Source organism: Schistocerca cancellata, chromosome 5, assembly GCF_023864275.1.
Source record: "Schistocerca cancellata isolate TAMUIC-IGC-003103 chromosome 5, iqSchCanc2.1, whole genome shotgun sequence".
Taxonomy (NCBI): Eukaryota; Metazoa; Arthropoda; class Insecta; order Orthoptera; family Acrididae; genus Schistocerca; species Schistocerca cancellata.
In genome coordinates, this window is record NC_064630.1 from 296029987 (window position 1) to 296052301 (window position 22315).

Here is a 22315-nt window from a genome sequence, read left to right on the forward strand (position 1 = left end):
AAATTACATTTGAACTGAGAATATGTTCAAGGATTCTCTAGCGATCCTATATTACGGATGGTGGTCTTTAATTTCTGGGGTCCGTTCTTCTGCCCTGCTTTTACACAGTAGTCACTTGCGCTTTGTTTCAGTCGTTTGGGGCTTTTCGCTGGGAAAGAGATTCGCGATAAATACAAGCTAAGTATGGGGCCATTGCCATAGACTTATCTCTGAAAAACCGAATTGAAATTCCTGTCGTACTTTTTTCTTCCATTAAAATGAAGTTACGGTCGAATGCACCCTGAAAAGACGCACATTGCGAAGGAGTACAGTGTCACAGTAGCGCAGACTGGTGAGTGTATTCAGAGATTTGGAGGTCAGTACGTCCTTGCAACATTATGCCTATCCAGTCCATAACTCATGAGCCATCAAAACAATCATAGTAGACAATGTTCCTGGATGCGTTACGTATCCTTCTATGGCGAGAGGTTACGACACGTATTCATAGGCAACGTACCGTAATTTTTCCCTTCAGAACATTCGTGAATGGAATATGACAGGAAACTGCTAATATTGGTACCAATTACCTTCCACCATGCACTGTACTTTTATTGTGGAATACATACGTAGATCCAAAAGTTGTTGGAAAGTAACGGCTATTGTTTTCTGGAATTTTCTACAATCGTGAGAATGTCAGCAGAAAATATTACTCTTCACTACTTACTATAGCGGAGAAATATGTTTCCCTCTTACATAAACGTCTTCAGAGGGGATAATGCTCTTCCCTCACACATATTTCAGGATTGCGATAATTATCTTCCACCACACGTCTCGTAGAGTTGTGGCAAAACTGCATTATCTTTGCTTCGTAGCGCTTCCACATCCGTCTCATACACCGGAATTTGCTCCCACTGGTTAATTTTTGATACTGGCTTTGAAGAAATGGGAAGGTGAATGGAGGTGTATATTGATTCACAATACGACTATAAAAATGGTTCAAATGGCTCTGAGCACTATGGGACTTAACATCTGTGGTCATCAGTCCCCTAGAACTTAGAACTACTTAAACCTAACTAACCTAAGGACATCACACACATCCATGCCCCAGGCAGGATTCGAACCTGCGACCGGAGCGGTCACGCGGTTCCAGATTGAAGCGCCTTTAACCGCACGGCCACACCGGCCGGCTAATACGACTATACTAAAGTACATTAGACAGCAACATATTTTACGTCCGGCCCCGGTAGTTAAGTGATCAGCGCGACAGAATGTCAATCCTAAGGGCCGGAGTTCGATTCTCGTCCGGGGCGGAGATTTTCTACGCTCAGAGACAAGGTGTTGTGTTGTCCTAATCATCATTATTTCATCCCCATCGACGCGCAAGTCGCCGAAATGGCGTCAACTCGAAAGACTTGCACCCGGCGAACGGTCTACCCTAGTCGCAGGAAATTTTTTATTATATCTTATACTCTGTGGTTTCTTTGTCAAACATCGGACCTGTTGACTGTCCCTCGTACATTCACTATACATTTTCTTATCTCAGGAATTCGAAATGCGATAATTGTCCTGCCCTGGTCCGCAGTGTGATGGTAATGGTTGTGTCCATCTAATTCTTACCATTACGGATGTAGACCGTAATTCAGGTATTTCCTTACTGACTCCTTACAGCTGACTCCGATAAGGATTGCTACCTAACCCCTTCTTATACGGAAGGATTTTTTTTATACTGAAGGAAAGTAAATCCTTTATGCCTTTAAAGCCTTCATTGTCCTACGGAATGCACTCTCTTCGTCTGGGTCTTCGATTGCACTAATCTCTACTCCTCTCTCTTCCCGAACAGGCCATGAAGGCTCAACGGTACCGATCGGCCGCCGTATCATCCATACCCCAGAGGCATCACTGGATGCAGATACGGAGGGGCATGTAGTTAGCACACCGCTCTCCCGGCCGTTTGCCAGTTTCAGAGACCGGAGCTGTTACTTCTCAATCAAGTAGCTCCTCAGTTTGCCTCACAAGGGCTGAGTGCACGCCGCTTACCAACAGCACTCGGCAGGCCGAATGGTCACTTATCCAAGTGCTAGCCCAGACGGACAACGCTTAACTGCTGTGATCTGACGGGAACCGATGTTACCACTGTAGCAAGGCCGTTGGCACTAATCCCTACGCAGCCGCCGATTCGGACGCAGAATGCAATTGGTAAGGCGATCTATGCTAAGAAATTACGCTCACATTCTTTGTTCTTGTTTGGTTTACCATCGGTACACATCATAATTAAAAAGAATGAACATTTACATATGGCACTTTATGTATAACCGACACAAAGGTGTTAAAACCTTTATTGCCCTGGAACTACTTTCTATAGTATGTCACTATCAGGGAGACTTCATAAATTTAAATGGGTTTGTACCACAAGGTCATAATTTTAACAACATCAGTGTACATCAGTGAAGTGCTGTGAAAGTGTAAGGCACGACTAATAAATACAGAACCCAACTATTGGCTGAATTTGTGCCAATATTTTGTAGCTCAGATAATCGTATGGAATCAAAGAGAAAGAAAATAAAGTACCACAGAAGAGAATGATTTATCTGTGTGGTGCGGTCAGGATTTTTCGTACTATAATCATGTAAGTAATTTTAATGTAGACAATGTTTCTCTAATTGAGGAATTTTACTAACATATTAAACACATAATTAATTGATGGTGTTCATGCTTTTGTATCTTGAGCTCAGAATGTTCTGTTGTGTTTAAATAAAACTCAGACTCTTTACCACGTTAAGTAGATTATTTGCTATTGATTGTTTTGTACGAGTATTTAAAGCTCAGAATGTTCTGTAGTGTTTAAATGAAGGCCAGACCATGTAATACTTCAAGAATCTCCATTATGTACTTACAGGCTGTACGGGACATTCATCTGGTATTCCAGCCGCTTTCATTAGGGACTTCCAAAATTGTGGGCTGAAGCTTTGGATGGCATGGCAGATGTCGTCATTTGAATAACTGTACACGTTGCTCCAGCCCATGCTGCCTTGTCTAAGGACCTCTGTTTCTGCCTGAAAGAGATTAAATACCGATCAGTGTTCTCTGCCACCACGATAAATTTCTATGAAATCTGAAACTGTAGACAGATCCTGTGCAGGAAGTCTCTGGAAAAAGGAGAAAAATAAAACTAATTCTGTCCAGATAAATTCGTTCCTTGTATTTCATACTGATAAACAACCGGGTGTATTTTGATATAAATTGCTTCTTAACCTCCTACTTTAGTTAGTACTTAAGAAAGAAAACGAATATTGTTTTACTTTCGCTGAAGTTATTCCCTGTTAAATGATTTTCTCAGTCTATAAAGTCAGTGCTGCAAACCATTGTTTTGTGTTTCCGCAGACTCTCTGAACTTAGGAGGCAACTACGTTGACGGAAAAGATGACACGGTCTCCCGCGCTGTCTTCATTGTTGTTTTTGTGGTCTTCAGTCCTGAGGCTGGTTTGATGCGGCTCTCCATGCTACTCTATCCTGTGCAAGCTTCTTCATCTCCCAGTACCTACTGCAACCTACATATTTCTGAATCTGTTTACTGTATTCATCTCTTGGTCTCCCTCTACGATTTTTACCCTCCACGCTGCCCTCCAATACTAAATTGGTGATCCCTTAATGCCTCAGAACAGGTCCTACCAACCGATCCTGTCTTCTAGTCAAGTTTTGCCACAAACTCCTCTTCTCCCCAGTTGTGTTCAATACCTCCTCATTAGTTATGTGATCTACCCATCTAATGTTCATCATTCTTCTGTAGCACCACATTTCGAAAGCTTCTATTCTCTTCTCGTCCAAACTATTTACCGTCCATGTTGCTTTTCCATACGTGGCTACACTACATACAAATACTTCCAGAAACGACTTCCTGCCACTTAAATCTATACACGGTGTTAACAAATTTCTCTTCTTCAGAAACGCTTTCCTTGCCATTGCCAGTCTAGATTTGATATCCTCTCTACTTCGACCATCCTCAGTTATTTTGCTCCCCAAATAGCAAAATTCCTTTACTGCTTTAAGTGTCTCATTTCCTAATCTAATTCCTTTAGCATCACCCGACTGAATTCGACTACATTCCATTATCCTCGTTTTGCTTTTGTTGATGTTCATCTTATATCCTTCTTTAAAGACACTGTCCATTCCGTTCAACTACTCTTCCAAGTCCTTTGCTGTCTCTGAGAGAATTACAATGTCATCAGCGAACCTCAAAGTTTTTATTTCTTCACCATGGATTTTAATACTTACTCCGAATTTGTCTTTTGTTTCCTTTACTGCTTGTTCAATATACAGATTGAATAACATCGGGGAAGGCTACAACCCTGTCTCACGCCCTTCCCAACCACTGCTTCACTTTCATGCCCCTCGACTCTTGTAACTGCCATCTGGTTTCTGTACAAATGGTAAATTGCCTTTCGCTCCCTGTATTTTACTCCTGCCACCTTCAGAATTTGAAAGAGAGTCTTCATTATGTTTATTAAAACTGTTCATATGTCATCTTATGTCTTTTTTACTCGCTCGTATTTGTTATCGTTTTGCTTTTGTTACATTTACTGTCAATACACTTACGTGAACTACCTAACTGCCGAACAAAGTAGAGATAGTATTGTTGGTGGTCTGTTTCTAAATGTAACTTTTCTAAATCAAGCCAAGACAAGATTACCGAACATAAGAAACGTGTATGCTCCTTATCAGATTTTCTCTTTTGTAAGGTGCATTTACAATGATTTAATTCCTTATACTCTGTTTTTATATCACGACGAATGTAGGCTGCAAAATTTATGATTTTTACGGCAGATTGGACAACTGTAATTGTGGGATCTGCTTAACATGGTAAGCGATATAGAGAAGCAATAAGAGAATGGTGCATTCAGAGCACCAGAAACCGGAACTTCTGAAAGGAAAGATAAAAATTAAATGAAATAAACAAAAGTAAGAAAAATCCAACAAAAACTATTAATGGAAACGGAATTCTAACAACTTGTTCTTTAGGAGATGCTGAACTCTGAAATGTATGCCATATTGCTGGCGTCATTCTCTAACTATTATCTTTGTCTTAACGCCTAGATCTGATTCTGAATGTCACAGGTTTAAAAATAAGGTAACATAGATCGAGACTTTAACGCCGCTGGGAGAAGTAACACGGTAATATTTGAGGTAATAGAAATCAAATGGACGTTGAGATGATCACACAGGCCTTGAACAGTTGTAACTGATTATTGTGATCTGTATGACGGTGGAACGAAATGAGGTGTGTACAGAGGCTGACGAATCAGAAGGTACTGACTCGAAGTGAAAGTCACTGTTTTAGTTACTCATTTGGGAAAAGTTTAGGTTCTACGACGAAATGTGGGTGTAAATTAAACCCTCACCTTGTAATTGAACAGTTAATGGTTGAGGATTGCATTAGAGCTCTTGTCCCCTCAGTTACAAGCAGTTCCAGACATGACACTGGACCTCATTTGTAATCCAGAGCTTATCCATAAATAAGTTGTCACCAATGATGTCCGTCTTTGTTAATAAGAAGAAACTAATAATATCTGGTCCTTAGTCTTCTGCAGTACTCCTATAATTAGCAACATGATGATCGGTACGTCTGAATGAATAACAATCAATCTGAACTAAGTACTCAGCAGCACTGAAGAGGGTCTACTACCTTCAAGATTTTGAACGGTGCGTCAAACTCTTGCTGAAACACATCAGTTTCTATTTCTGAGACGCGTGTGTCTTCAGAACTTGAGATTTCATTGTGCATTTCGAAAGCACCAACAATCCCAGACCATTAAAAATGTCAAACATTTCTCATTTTTATGCGTCTTTTTATTACACTCATCTCTACGCCGTACACCTACTTTTCCAGAAGATTTCACGACAATTCGTATAGCTCATCTTACTGGCAGTCAATTACTGTTTTCATTTAATGCCCTTACTAAAATACCTTCCAACAGACGTTTCAGAAGAGAGACATGCTGAGATTGTATCTCTTGTTTCTGTCTCTCGTCCCTCTGCTCGCTTCTCCGTTTTATAAGAGGAGTGTTGTTTTCTTCAAACGCGTTAATTATTTAAGAGAGGATATTAAATGCAAGTAAATGTATTGTTGCTTAAATGCAAGATAGATATTTTACCTTCTTGTGGCTCATAAGATCGAAACGAAGGCTACAGAACAGGTTCTAGAGATAATTAGAAAAAGTTTAAATATTTCAGGAAGAAATAAGGTAAAGCATTCCATTATGAAATTTCGAGACTCGTCCTGTCGGACGAAATACAAAGGATAAAGAAGTCTTTTTAGTGCTTCACACGTGTCACCAGGTTCAGCCATTCGCATTCTTCACCAGTTGTTTTACGGTCACTATATGTTTAGAAATTAGTAAGTCCGGTATTTCAGAATATTTTCACAGTAGCACGTTTTGAACGTACTGAAGACACTTGTACCATAACGTAAGCATATCATTCGATATCATGCAGTCATATCTTACTATCACTTTTCTTTTGAACTTTTCACTTACAGAAATCTTTAGCTTCTTCTTTAGCTATGGAACTTACCATGTAGTTAGCAAGATTTAGCTGTTTCAAGCATGAAATCAATCAGGGTATCGCACGAAGTATACTGGAGGAAAATATAGTCCGTCAGTGAGACGAAGAGTTCTTAGGTCCTAATTTCCATATTCGAAAAAGGGGACGACTCTCTAAGCAGTTAGTCTGATATAAATCCTGACTATCTTTCTCTTGTATCCGTAAAAACTAACAGTCAAACGTCTGTTGATTGTTTAAAAGATATGAGTTGTATTCAAATATTCAATTACAACAAACGACTGAAGTTCATTTTAAGTAATTAACCAATTTACTCACTGTTAATCCTACTCCGAAAGGGTATTTGAAGAACAGATGTCCTTCGAACAACATGTCGGAATCGTCTCGGCGACGATAGACGTCAAACACCATCTCTGCGGTTCCTCGTTCTTCGCAGCTGCCCACTTCTTTGACGTCAATTGAGTAAGATCCCTGCAGAAGAATAATAGATTGTCAGTAAATATAATTGGAAAAATAGTATTAAGGAACCATTTATTAAACAAAAAGCCATCCATTGTGGCCGAGCGGTTCTAGGGGCTTCAGTCCGGAACCGCGCTGCTGCTACGGTCGCAGGTTCGAATCCTGCCTCGGGCATGGATGTGTGTGCTGTCGTTAGGTAAGTTAGGTTTAAGTAGTTTTAAGTCTAGGGGACACATGACCTCAGATTTTGAGTCCCATAGTGCTCCGAGACATTTGAAACTTTTATTAAACAAAACAATGAACAAAAACGTCGCAGGACGACATAAAGTGCATAAGCAGTTGATATTTTCGGTTTATGACAGTGCTAACCCCTCGAGAACAACGATATGGTAACAATAGTAATCTCAAGTCTAAGGCGAGATTAGAAGTCAGAACTGGTAAGGCATGCTGTAAGTCGAAACAATGAGTGTTATGATTATCTCTGATTAGGGCTAACAGTCAACACTGCAGCCTTAGTTCTAAGAGCTCAGAGATGGAGCAGTGAAGCTGAAAAATCGCAAGAAGGGGCTGTGGTCAAAAATCAGTGCAATGGGAACGTTTCTGAAGCAGATATGACCTGTTAACACCGGAGTGCTTAAATGACTTGATATTTGGAAGTAGTTGTATTGAACTAAAAATTCGTAGAAGCGTAGGCGCTGGGCCTTCGTGACGTGCCTTCTCTATGACACGACAGCACTGTGACAACATCCAAAATAATGGATGCAGCAAAAATAAGGGGTTGACTTAATATGAAGAGCATAAGTCATGGCACTTTAAGAAGTGATGCCATAAACGTTGGACATCTGGAAAGCTGGCTTTACGGAGTTCGTTCAGTGATGTTACAGTCGAGTTAACATCCGGGATGGTATCGAAAGAATAGTCAATATCGCTGAGTAGTACTTTAAGTAGGTATTGTTAAGAATTGCTGGAAGATTCCGTATGGTTATTTGATGAATTTATACGGTGTACATCATACTTTCAGAGAGTATTTCCTCATGAAAGAGAAGCTGAAAATATGATCTCGCTACATCGGTCTCTGAGAACAACTGTCTTGCGGCAGAACAGCTCTTTCGGGAAAGTCAAGAGATATATAACGACGCTGGATTACATATTGACAGTTGTCTTGAAATCTCAGCATAATATGCGGCACAGAAGCAAATGGAACTGTTCCACAGCTGGAAGGTGTACCTCGCTGTACAAGTAATCTCGATTATCACTAACTATGTCAGCGTATGGAATATAAAGTGCCTGGATGTCTCCGGAACGAAAAGAACATGTGAGCTGTGAGTCTTTAGTGTTTCCAGTGTACCAACAGATCACTGTCACGTAGACATAAATTAATGAAAATCACGATATTTCGTATCAAATCAACATCTCAAAAATCCCAATTCATCAAATAAGTCTGTGCAAAAATGTTGAGGGCATCACTTTGAAAGACCACTTACAACTTGATGCGGCACCTGACCGATTTTATGGGGAACATGGGTTCCACACAAGTGTGATCAAAATTAATAAGCGGTACGACTCTAGTTCTGTGGATTTTCAACTGATATAACCATTGTTCCTTAACGATGCTTCGCACGTAAACAAAATCTTTTATAAAACGGCTGCAACTGTTTACAGTTTTTGTAAACACTATTCGAATAGTTGTAACCATTTTAAAAGCCATTGTGTCGTATGTGTAGTAGAGTGTAGGTGAGTATAATGGGTAAGTGCATCGTGTAGTTTTATGTTTATGTTAAACGATGAAGTGAGAAGGGAGAGGATGGAAACCGGTGTCAGCACGTAGTGTACTCCTGTCGAATAGCATCTAGGAGACTGCCGAACTTAACGTTTCATGCAGCGGAAGGACCACCGTCAACAGTGCCATATGCCATCACTTTAAGAGACGCTCCGAGACGCCTGGAATCAGGAACTTTACGCCAACAATTCTTCTCCCCTTCCCGACCTCTGTTGTGAATTGTTAAATGAGGGCCACTTGTTTAAGTACCCTTCCAGCCTTTGGACGTGGGTGTTATTTCGAAGTGGTATCCAAAAAAAAACTGAAATTTGTATGTTGCTCCAAAATGTTTACGGGTACAGTGAAATACCGTTAGGCGACTCTCCATACAGCAGTGTGGTAAGTCGTTACGAGCTGAGTGATTTGGTTAGCTGTTGGTGAGCATGTTTCAACGGTAGGGTTTCCATGATTTGCGTTTTTGCAACAGCTGATATGAAAAAGTAGAGTGTTAATATATAGTTTCGATTTACACCTGGGGAAACTGATGCATAAAATCTTCAAAAAGCTTGTGAAGACGACACACTACGTCTTATAAAGACTTACGACTGGGATGACTGTTATAATGTTTTCGAAAACGGTCGAACGCCGACTGACAATGGTGGCCGTTCCGGCCGGTAGTCAAATGGTATCAAACCAGAAAATATTTAGAAAGTGAAGCATCTGGTTGTACTAGATCGCAGACAGAGGGTTCAAGATGTCTGCACTGCATTGGTGATGAGTTACGGTGCATTTTTAACATGAAAGGGATTGCAGTGAAGATGTGCTACGACTAATTCAAGATGACGGAAGCCACATCACTTGGAAGCCTGTAGATAACTTAAATAAATGATCCAAGGCAATATAAATGTTCTTTCAAAGGTAGTCACGGTTGACGAAAGGGGGTACTACGGCTACGACAGTGAAACCAAGCAGCAACCGTTACAATGGAAGAATCCATTTTCACCTCGACCAGAAGAAGCTATAGAAGAGTAACATTAAGTCCTTATTAATCTATTCTTTTACAATGACGGGATTGTTCGTAAAGATTTTGTCCCTTCTTGTCTACATCTACATCTACAAGGATACTCTGCCAATCACACTCAAATGCCTGGCAGAGGGTTCATCGAACCATCTTCACAATAATTCTTTTTTTATTCCACCCTCGGACATTCACGGAAAAAACGAACAGCTATGTCTTTCTGTGCGAGCTCTGATTTTCCTTATTTTATTATGATGATCGTTTCTCCCTATTTAGGTCGGCTCCAACAAAATATTTTGGCATTCGAGGAAGGTTGGCGACTGGAAGAAAGAAGATCCCATCGCAACGCGAAGCGCCTTTTTTTTTAACGACGTCCACCTCAAATTCTGTATCATGTCTGTGGCACCCTCTCCTCTATTTCTCGATAATACAAAACTTACTCCACTTCTCTGAACTTTCTCGATGTATCACGTTAATCCCGTCTGGTAAGAATCCCATACCGCGCAGTAGTGCTCCAACAGAGGACGGACAAGCGTAGTGTAGCAAGTCTGTTTAGTAGATCTGTCGCATCACCTAAGTGTTCTGCCAATAAAAAGCAGTCTTTGTTTCATCTTCCCTAAACATTTTCTATCGGTTCTTCCCCATTTAAGATGTTCTTAATTGTAATTCCTAGGTATGTAGTTGAATTTGCGTCCTTTAGATCCGATTGATTTATCGTGTAGGCGAAGTTTATCGGATTCCTTATAGCACTCATAGAAATGACCTTACATATGTCATTACTTAGGGTCAATTGCTAATTTTGGCACCATATAGACACCTTTTCTAAATCTTTTTGCAACTTATTTGATCTTCTGGTAACTTTGCTAGACGTAAACGACAGCAGAAGCTGCAAACAACTCAAGACAGCGCTCCGATTGTATAATAAAATCGTCAATATACAGGGAGATTATAATTAAAGTTAAACTTTCAAAACGCTGTACAAATAACACCACTGGTCAGAATAACGTCAAATTGCAACGGAACATTATCGGAGACGGGGGAAACTGTACAGACGAAGAAAAAAATAGAGTGAAAATCGATCAATGGATGGTGCTCTGCGTGTCAGAATACGTAAATAAAAACACCTCCCATGCGCACGATCCATTGGAGTTGGCATAAATACGCCAGGTACACGGCTTTTCCTCCTTTCGCGGCTGTGACGTTCGACATGATTGTCCTAATGCAGCATCGCGCTCTGCTTCTAAAGCTGTATTACAAGAACGATGACTGTGCACACGTCGCTCTGCAGAAGTTCCACACACTGAAGAGTTTAAAAAAGGCGTTGGTCCGATGGCTGCCGTGAGTCTGGAGAAAATGATTCGGAAATTCGAAAAGAAAGCTTCTTTTCGTGTGAAAGCTCGTAGAGGGAGGAAACGAATTGATTCCACGTCAGTAGAAACAGCAATGCAGGAGGAGACGAGTGATGGTGTGCAAACGTGTAGTGCACGGAGAATTGCCCAAACATTGGACATACCCAGGAGCACGGTGCGTAAAATTCTACGAAACATTCTTCTTCGCTATCCATTCAAAATTACGCATGTACAAGACTTTCTTCCTGTTGAACCTTTGCTTAAGAATTTCTTGCTCGCATCAAAGTGGACAGTGACTGGCCGTGGAAGATTTTGTGGACAGACGACGCCCACTTCAATCTAACAGGATATGTCAATACACAGAATTGTCGGATATGGGCAACGGAAAACCCACCACTTCATTCTGAAATGGTCACTGTGTGGTGCGGGTTAACGGCATCATTTATCATAGGGCCATATTTCTTCGAAGAGATAGGTGATTCCGGTGCTGTTACCTGTACCGTCACTGGTAAGCGCTATGAGTGTCATTTGCGCTACCATGTCATTTCAGCTCTCCAACAGCGTGGATGTGTGGATGGGATCATTTTTATGCTAAATGGCGCACCTGCGCACATTGCAAATCCAGTTAAGCATCTGCTGAAGCACCATTTGGAAATGCTAGAATTATCATCCGCCAGTTTCTTACAGCGTAGCCGTCCCGATCCCATGATCTTAATCCATGTGACTTCTGGCTATGGGGCTATCTGAAAGATGTTGTGTTCAGTTTTCCGATAGCAAACTTAGCTGGACTGAAGGCACGCATTGTGTAACACATTCTGAACGTGACCCCTGAAACACTTCGTTCAGTTAAGGAACATGCATTTTCTCGATTTCAACTTGTTGCTGAAAACGGTGGACAGCATATTGAATATATTTTGCATCAGTCACACGGAAATTAATAATTCGATTCGATTTTAATTGATGCTTTTATGCGGTTTTTGGCCTCGGCACAATTAAAAACCGCTGTGATGTGATTGATGCTTTGTATGCAGTTTTTGGCCTCAGGATAATTAAAAACCGATGTGAGTGATGCTTTTTATGCGGTTTTGGGCCTCGGGATAATTAAAACTGATTTTTCCCATCCGATGTGATTTAATCTTGCCGTGGTGGATGGGCTTACGTAACTAACAGTATCACACCTTTACCCCCATGCAAAGTGAATAGTACATTTTGTTTAACGTCAAGCGTATACCGCAGGCATTGTTGTATGATTCATTTGTCATTTTTAGTCGACCAATGTTAAATTATGATGTTTACAGCACCATCTATAGCTAAATTTTGTAACTATTTACTTTTATTCTGCCATAAGTTTTCCCCTTTCTCCTACAATATTCCGTTGCAATTTGACGTCATTCTGACCAGTGGTGCTATTTCTAAAGCGGTTTGAAAGTTTAATTATAATCACCTTGTAGATAAGGAACAGCAGGGGCCCTATAACACAACCTTGCGGAATGCCGGAAATCATTTCTGTTTTATTCCATGACCTTCCGTCAGTTGCTACCAACTGTGAACTCTCTTACAGGAAATCATGAATCCAATTGCGTAACTGAGACGATATTCCACAAGCAGGTCATTTGATTACAAGCCACTTGTGAGGTACAGTGTTAAATGCATTCTGGAAATATAAAAATAAGGAATCAGTTTGATATCCACTGTCGATGGCACTCGACATTTCGTGACAATCAATTTGCATTAGGGAACTTAAATGCTACCACAGAGGCAGTTATGATGTTGTATTTGACAATACAAATAAGACAAAAATATCAAGAATTGCATGTGGTCAGTTGTAAACAGCTGTACTACTACGGTTTAAGGCGTCTGGCAGAGAACACGGGGAGAAAATACTTTCACAGATGTGATAAACGATATTTTATATACTTCACCAAGACAATGTACGACGGCATATATGCGCAACATTATTCGTAATTTTTTTTATTAAAAACATAATTACAATTATTGTTACTAGACTTGGTCCCATGTGAATTCTTCCCCTTTATCCAAGATGAAGATCAAAACCTCATCATCTCAGAGTAGCAACCTACGTTTTCAATTATTTGTTGAATGTATTCCAACTCTGCTTTCCACAATAGTTTTCGATCTCTACAGCTCCCTCTAATAACGTGGAAGTCATTCCCTGATGTTTTAACAGATGTCCTGCCATCGAATCACTGCTCCATGTCAGTGTTTTCCACATATTCATTTCCTCTCCGATTTCGGACAGAACATCCTCATTCCTTACCTTATCAGTCCACTAAGCTTCAACATTCGCCTGTAACACTACATCTCAAATGCTTCGATTCTCTCCTGTTCCGGTTTTTCCACAGTCCATGTTCCACTACCGTACAACGCTGTGCTCCAGACGTACATTCTCAGAAATTTCTTCCCCAAATTAAGGACTATGTTTATTAATAATAGATTTCTCTTAGCCAGGAATACCCTTTTTGCCAGTGCTGGTCTGCTTTTGATGTCCTCCTTGCTCCTTCCGTCATCGGTTATTTAGCTGCCTAGACAGACTACTTAAAATCATCTACTTCGTGACCATCAATCCTGACGTTAAGTTTGTTGCATTTCTCATTTCTGCTACTTCTAATTACTTTCGTCTTTCTTCGACTTACTCTCACTCTGTGTTCTGTACCCATTAGATTGTTCGTTCTATTCAGCAGATCATGTAATTCTTCTTCACTTTCACTCAGCGTAGCAATGTCATCAACTAATCGTATCGTTGATATCCTTTCACCTTGAATTATAATTCCACTCCTGAACCTTTCTTTAATTGAATCTTCGATGTACAGACCGAGCAGTAGAGGAGAAAGACTACATCCCCGTCTTACGCCCTTTTTAATTTGAGCACTTTGTTCTTGGTCGTCCATTCTTATTGTTCCCTCTTGGCTCTTGTGCATATTGTATATTATCCGCATCTCCCTGTACCTTACCCCTATTTTGTTCAGTATTCCGGACGTCTTGCACCATTTTACATTCTCGAACCCTTTTTTCCAGATCGATGAATCCTATTTTTTTTTTGTCTTGCTTCAATTTCAAGGGCAACGGCCTTGCCACAGTGAATACACCGGTTCCCATCAGATCACCGAATTTAAGTGCTGTGGGGTGTGGCTGGCACTTGGATGGGTGACCATCCGGGCTGCCATGCCCTGTTGCCATTTTTCGGGGTGCACTCAGCCTCGTGATGCCAATTGAGGAGCTAACTATCCGCATCCGCAGCTGAGGATGATACGGCGGTCGGATGGTCCCGATGGGCTACTTGTGGACTGAAGACGGAGTGCTCTCCATTACCAACCGCAACAATTGGATTGTTCCTCTGGTGCCTTTATCTTTCCTAAAGCCAAACTGATAGTCATCTAACACATCCTCACTTTTCTTTTCCATTTTTCTGTATATTATTTTTGTAGGTAATTTGGATGCATGATCTGTTAAGTTGATTGTGCGATAATTCTCGCACTTGCCAGTTCTTTCAGTCTTCCGAATTTTTTGTTTGATATTTTTCTGAAAGTGAGATGGTATGTCGCCAGACTCATACATTCTACACACCAACAGAATATTGGAAATTCTGGTGGAATATCATCTATCCCTTCTATCTTATTTAATCTTCAGTCCTCCAAAGCTCTTTTAAATTCTGGTGCTAATACTTGATCCACTATCTTTTCTAAATCGACTTCTGATTCTTCTTCTATTACATCAGACAAATCTTCCCCCTCAAAGAGGCCTCCAGTATACTCTTTCCACCTACTCGTTCTCCTCTGCATTTAACAGTGGAATTGCCGTTGCACTCTTAATATTACCACCCTCGCTTTTAATTTCACCGAATGTTGTTCCTATATACTGTGTCAGTCTCTCCGACAACCATTTCTTTTTTGATTTTTTCACATTTTTCATGCAGCAATTTCGTCTTAGCTTTCTTGCATTTCCTATTTATTTTTATTCCTGAGAAACTTTTATTTCTGTGTTGCTGATTTTCCCTGAACGTTTTTGTACTTCCTTCTTTCATCGATCAACAGAAGTACACTCCTGGAAATTGAAATAAGAACACCGTGAATTCATTGTCCCAGGAAGGGGAAACTTTATTGACACATTCCTGGGGTCAGATACATCACATGATCACACTGACAGAACCACAGGCACATAGACACAGGCAACAGAGCATGCACAATGTCGGCACTAGTACAGTGTATATCCACCTTTCGCAGCAATGCAGGCTGCTATTCTCCCATGGAGACGATCGTAGAGATGCTGGATGTAGTCCTGTGGAACAGCTTGCCATGCCATTTCCACCTGGCGCCTCAGTTTGACCAGCGTTCGTGCTGGACGTGCAGGCCGCGTGAGACGACGCTTCATCCAGTCCCAAACATGCTCAATGGGGGACAGATCCGGAGATCTTGCTGGCCAGGGTAGTTGACTTACACCCTCGACGATCACCAGTGGTGTACGGCCAGTGTAGGAGATCGCTCCCCACACCATGATGCCGGGTGTTGGCCCTGTGTGCCTCGGTCGTATGCAGTCCTGATTGTGGCGCTCACCTGCACGGCGCCAAACACGCATACGACCATCACTGGCACCAAGGCAGAAGCGACTCTCATCGCTGAAGACGACACGTCTCCATTCGTCCCTCCATTCACGCCTGTCGCGACACCACTGGAGGCGGGCTGCACGATGTTGGGGCGTGAGCGGAAGACGGCCTAACGGTGTGCGGGACAGTAGCCCAGCTTCATGGAGACGGTTGCGAATGGTCCTCGCCGATACCCCAGGAGCAAAAGTGTCCCTAATTTGCTGGGAAGTGGCGGTGCGGTCCCCTACGGCACTGCGTAGGATCCTACGGTCTTGGCGTGCATCCGTGAGTCGCTGCGGTCCGGTCCCAGGTCGACGGGCACGTGCACCTTCCGCCGACCACTGGCGACAACATCGATGTACTGTGGAGACCTCACGCCCCACGTGTTGAGCAATTCGGCGGTACGTCCACCCGGCCTCCCGCATGCCCACTATACGCCTTCGCTCAAAGTCCGTCAACTGCACATACGGTTCACGTCCACGCTGTCGCGGCATGCTACCAGTGTTAAAGACTGCGATGGAGCTCCGTATGCCACGGCAAACTGGCTGACACTGACGGCGGCGGTGCACAAATGCTGCGCAGCTAGCGCCATTCGACGGCCAACACCGCGGTTCCTGGTGTGTCCGCTGTGCCGTGCGTGTGATCATTGCTTGTACAGCCCTCTCGCAGTGTCCGGAGCAAGTATGGTGGGTCTGACACACCGGTGTCAATGTGTTCTTTTTTCCATTTCCAGGAGTGTATTTCTTCTCTTATGCAAGGTTTCTTCAGAGTTACCTTCTTTGTACCTATAATTTTCTTTGTAACTTCAGTGATTGCTTTTTTTAGAAATGTCACTTCTCTTCAACTGTACTGTCTGCTTAGCTATTTCCTATTGCTGTATCTAAAGCTTTAGATAAGATCGAGCATATATCTTTATTCTTTGATACTTCTGTATTCCACTTCTTTGCGCATTGATTTTTCTGACTAATCTCTTAGATTTAAGTCTACTCCTCTCCATCACTAATACATAATTATCTATCTGCTCCTGGGTACAACTTACAGCCCAGTATCTGATTTCCAATTTCTGTCTGGCTATGATGTAATCTACCTGAAATTTTCCCGTATCACTCGCTCACTTCCAGGTATACCCACTCCTCTTGTGATTCTTGAACAGAGTATTCGCTACTACAATTGAAATTTATTACAGAACTCAGTTAGCCTTTCTCTCGGTCCTTGTCCTTGGCCGGTATTCTCCTGTAACCTCTTCTTCTGCTTCTTCTCCTACAACTGTATTCAAGTCTCCCACGAGTATTAGATTTCGATCTCCATTTGTGTACTGTATTACTCTTTCAAGATCATCGTATACTTTCCCTAACTCCTCAACTTCAGCTTGCGACGTCGGCATGTATATCTGAACTATGTTGTCGGTGTTGGTTTGCTTTCGATTCCGATGAGAACAGCCCTATCACTGAACTGTTCATAGTTACACATTCTTCAACCCTAACTTCATATTAATAATGATTCCCACTCCCGTTATGCCTTTTCTGCTGCTGTTGATATTACCCTGTGCTCGTCTGACCAAAAATCCTTGTCTTCTTTCCATTTCACTTCGCTGCCCCCTACTACTGAGCCTTTGCATCTGCCTTTACAGATTTTCTAGCTTCCCTACTACGCTCTAGCTTCTGACATTTGACGCCCCGACTAGTAGAATGTTATCCTTTCGTTGCTTATTCAATCTTGCTTTCATGGTCACCGCCCCTTTGGCTGTTCCACAACGGAGATCCGTATAGGGGACTATTCCGGAATTATTTGCAAATGGAGAGATTTTCAGGCAACATGCCCTGTGGATACACATTATGTGTCTTCAGTGCAATGGTTTCCATTGTCTTCTGCATCCTTATGCCGTTGTTCATTGCTAATTCTTCCTCCTTTATGGGCAGTTTCCCACCCCAAGAACAAGCGACTGCCCTGAATCTCTGTCCGCTCCTCTGCTCTCTTTGACAAGGCCGTTGACAGAATGAGAGTGACGTCTTATGCTGGAAGTCTTCGGCCTCCAATGCTTATTATTAACAAAAATTTAAGCCGTTGTAATTCGAACCCGGGACCGAGGGCGTTTTGATTATCAATCAAAGACGCTACCCCAAGAACACAGGTGCAACTTGATACACTATATGGTACTAAATAGCTTACCAATGAACTACGTCCTATATGAATTTCGGAAGTGAGATGGTTCAAATGGCTCTGAGCACTATGGGAATTAACATCTGTGGTCATCAGTCCCCTAGAACTTAGAACTACTTAAACCTAACTAATATAAGGACATCACACACATCCATGCCCGAGGCAGGATTCGAACCTGCGACCGTAGCAGTCGCGCGGCTCCGGACTGAGCGCCTAGAACCGCTAGACCACCGCGGTCGGCCGAATTTCGGAAGTGATAGAAACGTTGGGATCAGTGCATTCGCTATCAGGGGGATTACTTCAAATATGATGGTGCAGAATAATCTACGACACTTGAGACATATCATCAGACTTTCGGTAAAATATCGTCCACACAATCCCGAAGACAGAAAGTGAAAATAAATGCGAGAATTACGCATCCAAATTGCTCACAATAATAATATAGCACATAATATGACATGAAACGGGAATGTGTTAGATGACAATCAATTTCGCACTAGGAAAGATAAAAGTCACCAGACAGGCAGTTCTGATGTTGCACTTAAGAATACCAACAAGTCTGAAGAAAAATAAAGAATTTTATCGATCCATAAAATACACTCGACAACGCAAAATGGTGCAACCGTTAGAAATTCACAGAAAACTGTGTGTAAGGTATGGGGTAATAATATATTATATGTACAATGACCATGAGGCCATAATACGAATGGGAGGCCAAAGACCGAAGGTGTATGACAGGGATGTAGTGTTTCACTCCTACCATTTGGCCTATATATCGAAGAAGCAACGACGGAAACACGAGGTTAAAGATGAAAGGATACTATAATCAGGTTTGCTGATGGCACTGCTATCCTCAGTGGAAGTGGGGACGGTTGTAATGAAATAAACAGTTTAACGTGTATATAATATGAATTGCAATTAAACTGTAGAAATACGAAAGTAATTAGTGTTAGGACAAGTGGGAGCACTGCTAAATTTAACGTAAAAATTATGGACCAAGTGGTTCATGGTGTGGGTTCCTGTAGTCATGTCCTAGTTCATGAACCACGGGCAACGTATAAGTGGCCAAGTAAGTGGTCCCGACACTCGGGATACCAGTTAGTTTGGAATAAAGCTGGGCATCTCGGACATATTCTGAGTCGTGGTCACCTTTGTGCTCATACGGCAAAGACTACCAAATCCACCGGTTAGTCCCTCAGCCGTTAGGGGTAAAACCCAATGGGACTCGGGGCAAGTAAGGCTAGCAACCTGATTCCCTGGTACTTTAAATATGATTCTGGCAACAATCAGAGCAAAATGCCTCGTACCTTTGGAGGTGACGGAGTGCCACCTCTAACTGACAAACCAGGGACTCCTAAGATACGACTTGGCAAGCAAATGGTAATGAGATGGGGAGCTATTAATATCAATGGGGGCTACTCTGGGAAGAAGGTAGAGCTGGCAGAGGCTGCAAGTAAGATGGGGCTGGACGCTTTAGCTGTTAGTGACATTCGGGTAAGGGGTGAGAAAGAAGAGGATGTGGGAGAATACAAGGTCTACCTGTCAGGAGTCAAAGCAGGAATAGTACAATGGGGTGTAGGGCTTTACATCAGGAAAGAAATGGAACCCAGCGTAGTTGCAGTAAGGTATGTAAACGAACGACCGATGTGGATAGATTTGACAGTGTCTAGCAAGAAAATTAGGATTGTGTCAGTATATTCACATTGTGAAGGGACAGATCAAGATAAGATGGATAGTTTTTATGAGGCACTCAGTGATGTAGTTGTTAGAGTAAAGGAGAAGGACAGTGTTCTGCTCATGGGTGATTTTAACGCCAGGATTGGAAATCGAACAGAAGGGTAAGGAAATCAGGCACAAGTACATAACAGCGATCTCAGAAAGGTACCAGTTAGTTGAATGTAGTCAATTACAGTCATTGGAAAAGGAATGGACAAGGTACAGGGACACAGTACTAGAAGTGGCTAAAGAATGTCTTGGAACAGTAGTGTGTAAAAGTAGGATGAAGCAAACAGCTTGGTGGAATGATATAGTCAAGGCAGCCTGTAAAAGGAAAAAGAAGGCGTATCAAAAATGGCTACATACCAGAACCCAGGTAGACAGAGAAAGTTATGTTGAAGAAAGAAACAAAGCCAAACAGATAACTGCAGCATCCAAGAAGAAATCGTGGGAAGACTTTGGAAACAGGTTGGAGACTATGGGTCAAGCTGCTGGAAAACCATTCTGGAGTGTAATTAGCAGTCTTCGAAAGGGAGGTAAGAAGGAAATGACAAGTATTTTGGACAGGTCAGGAAAACTGCTGGTGAATCCTGTTGATGCCTTGGGCAGATGGAGGGAATATTTTGAAGAGTTGCTCAATGTAGGTGAAAATGCGATCAGTAATGTTTCAGATTTCGAGGTGGAATGGGATAGGAATGATGATGGAAATAGGATCACATTTGAGGAAGTGGAAAAAATGGTCACCGATTGCAGTGCAATAAAGCGGCTGGGGTGGATGAAATTAAGTCGGAACTCATCAAATACAGTGGAATGTCAGGTCTTAAATGGCTATACAGGATAATTGAAATGGCCTAGAAGTCGGGACATGTTCCATCAGACTGGACAAAAGCAGTAATCACACCAATCTTTAAACATGGAAACAGAAAAGATTGTAACAACTACAGAGGTATCTCTTTAATCAGCGTTGTGGGTAAAATCATCTCAGGTGTTGTTGAAAGGAAAGTGCGAGTATTAGTTGAGGACCAATTGGATGAAAATCAGTGTGGGTTTAGGCCTCTTAGAGGTTGTCAGGACCAGATCTTTAGCTTACGGCAAATAATGGGGAAGTGTTATGAGTGGAACAGGGAATTGTATCTATGCTTTATAGATCTAGAAAAGGCATATGACCGGGTTCCTAGGAGGAAGTTATTGTCTGTTCTACAAGATTATGGAATAGGAGGCAAACTTTTGCAAGCAATTAAAGGTCTTTTCATGGATAGTCAGGCAGCAGTTAGAGATGGCGGTAATTTGAGTTCATGGTTCAGAGTAGTTTCAGGGGTAAGGCAAGGCTGCAACCTGTCTCCACTGTTGTTCATATTATTTATCGATCATATGTTGAAAACAATAGACTGGCTGGGTGAGATTAAGATATGTGAACACAAAATAAGCTGTCTTGCATATGCGGATGACTTAGTTGTGATGGCAGATTCGATTGAAAGTTTGCAAAGTAATATTTCAGAGATAGATCAGAAATGTAAGGACTATGGTATGAAGATTAGCATCTCCAAAACGAAAGTAATGTCGGTGGGAAAGAAATATAAACGGATTGAGTGCCAAATAGGAGGAACAAAGTTAGAACAGGTGGACGGTTTCAAGTACTTAGGATGCATATTCTCACAGGATGGCAACATAGTGAAAGAACTGGAAGCGAGGTGTAGCAAAGCTAATGCAGTGAGCGCTCAGCTACGATCTACTCTCTTCTGCAAGAAGGAAGTCAGTACCAAGACTAAGTTATCTGTGCACCGTTCAATCTTTCGACCAACTTTGTTGTATGGGAGCAAAAGCTGGGTGGATTCAGGTTACCTTATCAACAAGGTTGAGGTTACGGATATGAAAGTAGCTAGGATGATTGCAGGTACTAGTAGATGGGAACAATGGCAGGAGGGTGTCCACAATGAGGAAATCAATGAAAAACTGGGAATGAACTATATCGATGTAGCAGTCAGGGCGAACAGGCTTAGATGGTGGGGTCATGTTACACGCATGGGAGAAGCAAGGTTACCCAAGAGACTCATGGATTCAGCAGTAGAGGGTAGGAGGAGTCGGGGCAGACCGAGGAGAAGGTACCTGGATTCGGTTAAGAATGATTTTGAAGTAATAGGTTTAACATCAGAAGAGGCACCAATGTTAGCACTGAATAGGGGATCATGGAGGAACTGTATAAGGGGGGCTATGCTCCAGACTGAACGCTGAAAGGCATAATCAGTCTTAAATGATGATGATGATGATGATGATGATTATGGACCAATAAGTAGATGAAGTGAAGGAATTCTAGTATCTTGGAAGCAAAATTGCACATCTTGGACGAAGCAAGAATGACATGAAAAGGACACTACCACAGGAAAAAAGGCATTTCTGGCTAAAAGAAATCTATTAGTATCAAATAACGCCTTAATTTGAGGACAGAGTTTCTGAGAATGTATGGCTTGAATACAGTATCATGTGGAAGTCAGTCACGAACTCTGGAAAAACCGTAAAAGAAGCTAATCGAAGTGTTTGAATCGCTGTACAATAAAAGGAAGTTGAAAATTTTGTGAAGTTTGTAGTCTGACTGAATTTTGTAGTGGCATTCAACAATTATAATTTAATTTTATTTGCACATTAGTCGGGAATTTTAAAACCAAATAAAGGGATTAAGAACACCATCCGTAAGAATCTAATTAAATTATGACAAAAATTAA

The 22315-nt window shown here is 41.8% G+C and overlaps 1 protein-coding gene across 1 annotated transcript in view; it reads right to left on the minus strand.

Annotated features, from left to right (window-relative positions):
• Window positions 1-22315, minus strand: part of LOC126188064 (uncharacterized) — a 32489-nt gene that overhangs the window by 7125 nt on the left and 3049 nt on the right. Inside the window, exons 2-3 of the mRNA XM_049929508.1 lie at window positions 6853-7005; window positions 2874-3032 (exon numbers count right to left, since the gene is read on the minus strand). Of these exons, the coding sequence (XP_049785465.1) occupies window positions 2874-3032; window positions 6853-7005 (312 nt within the window). The remainder of the gene's footprint in view (window positions 1-2873; window positions 3033-6852; window positions 7006-22315) is intronic.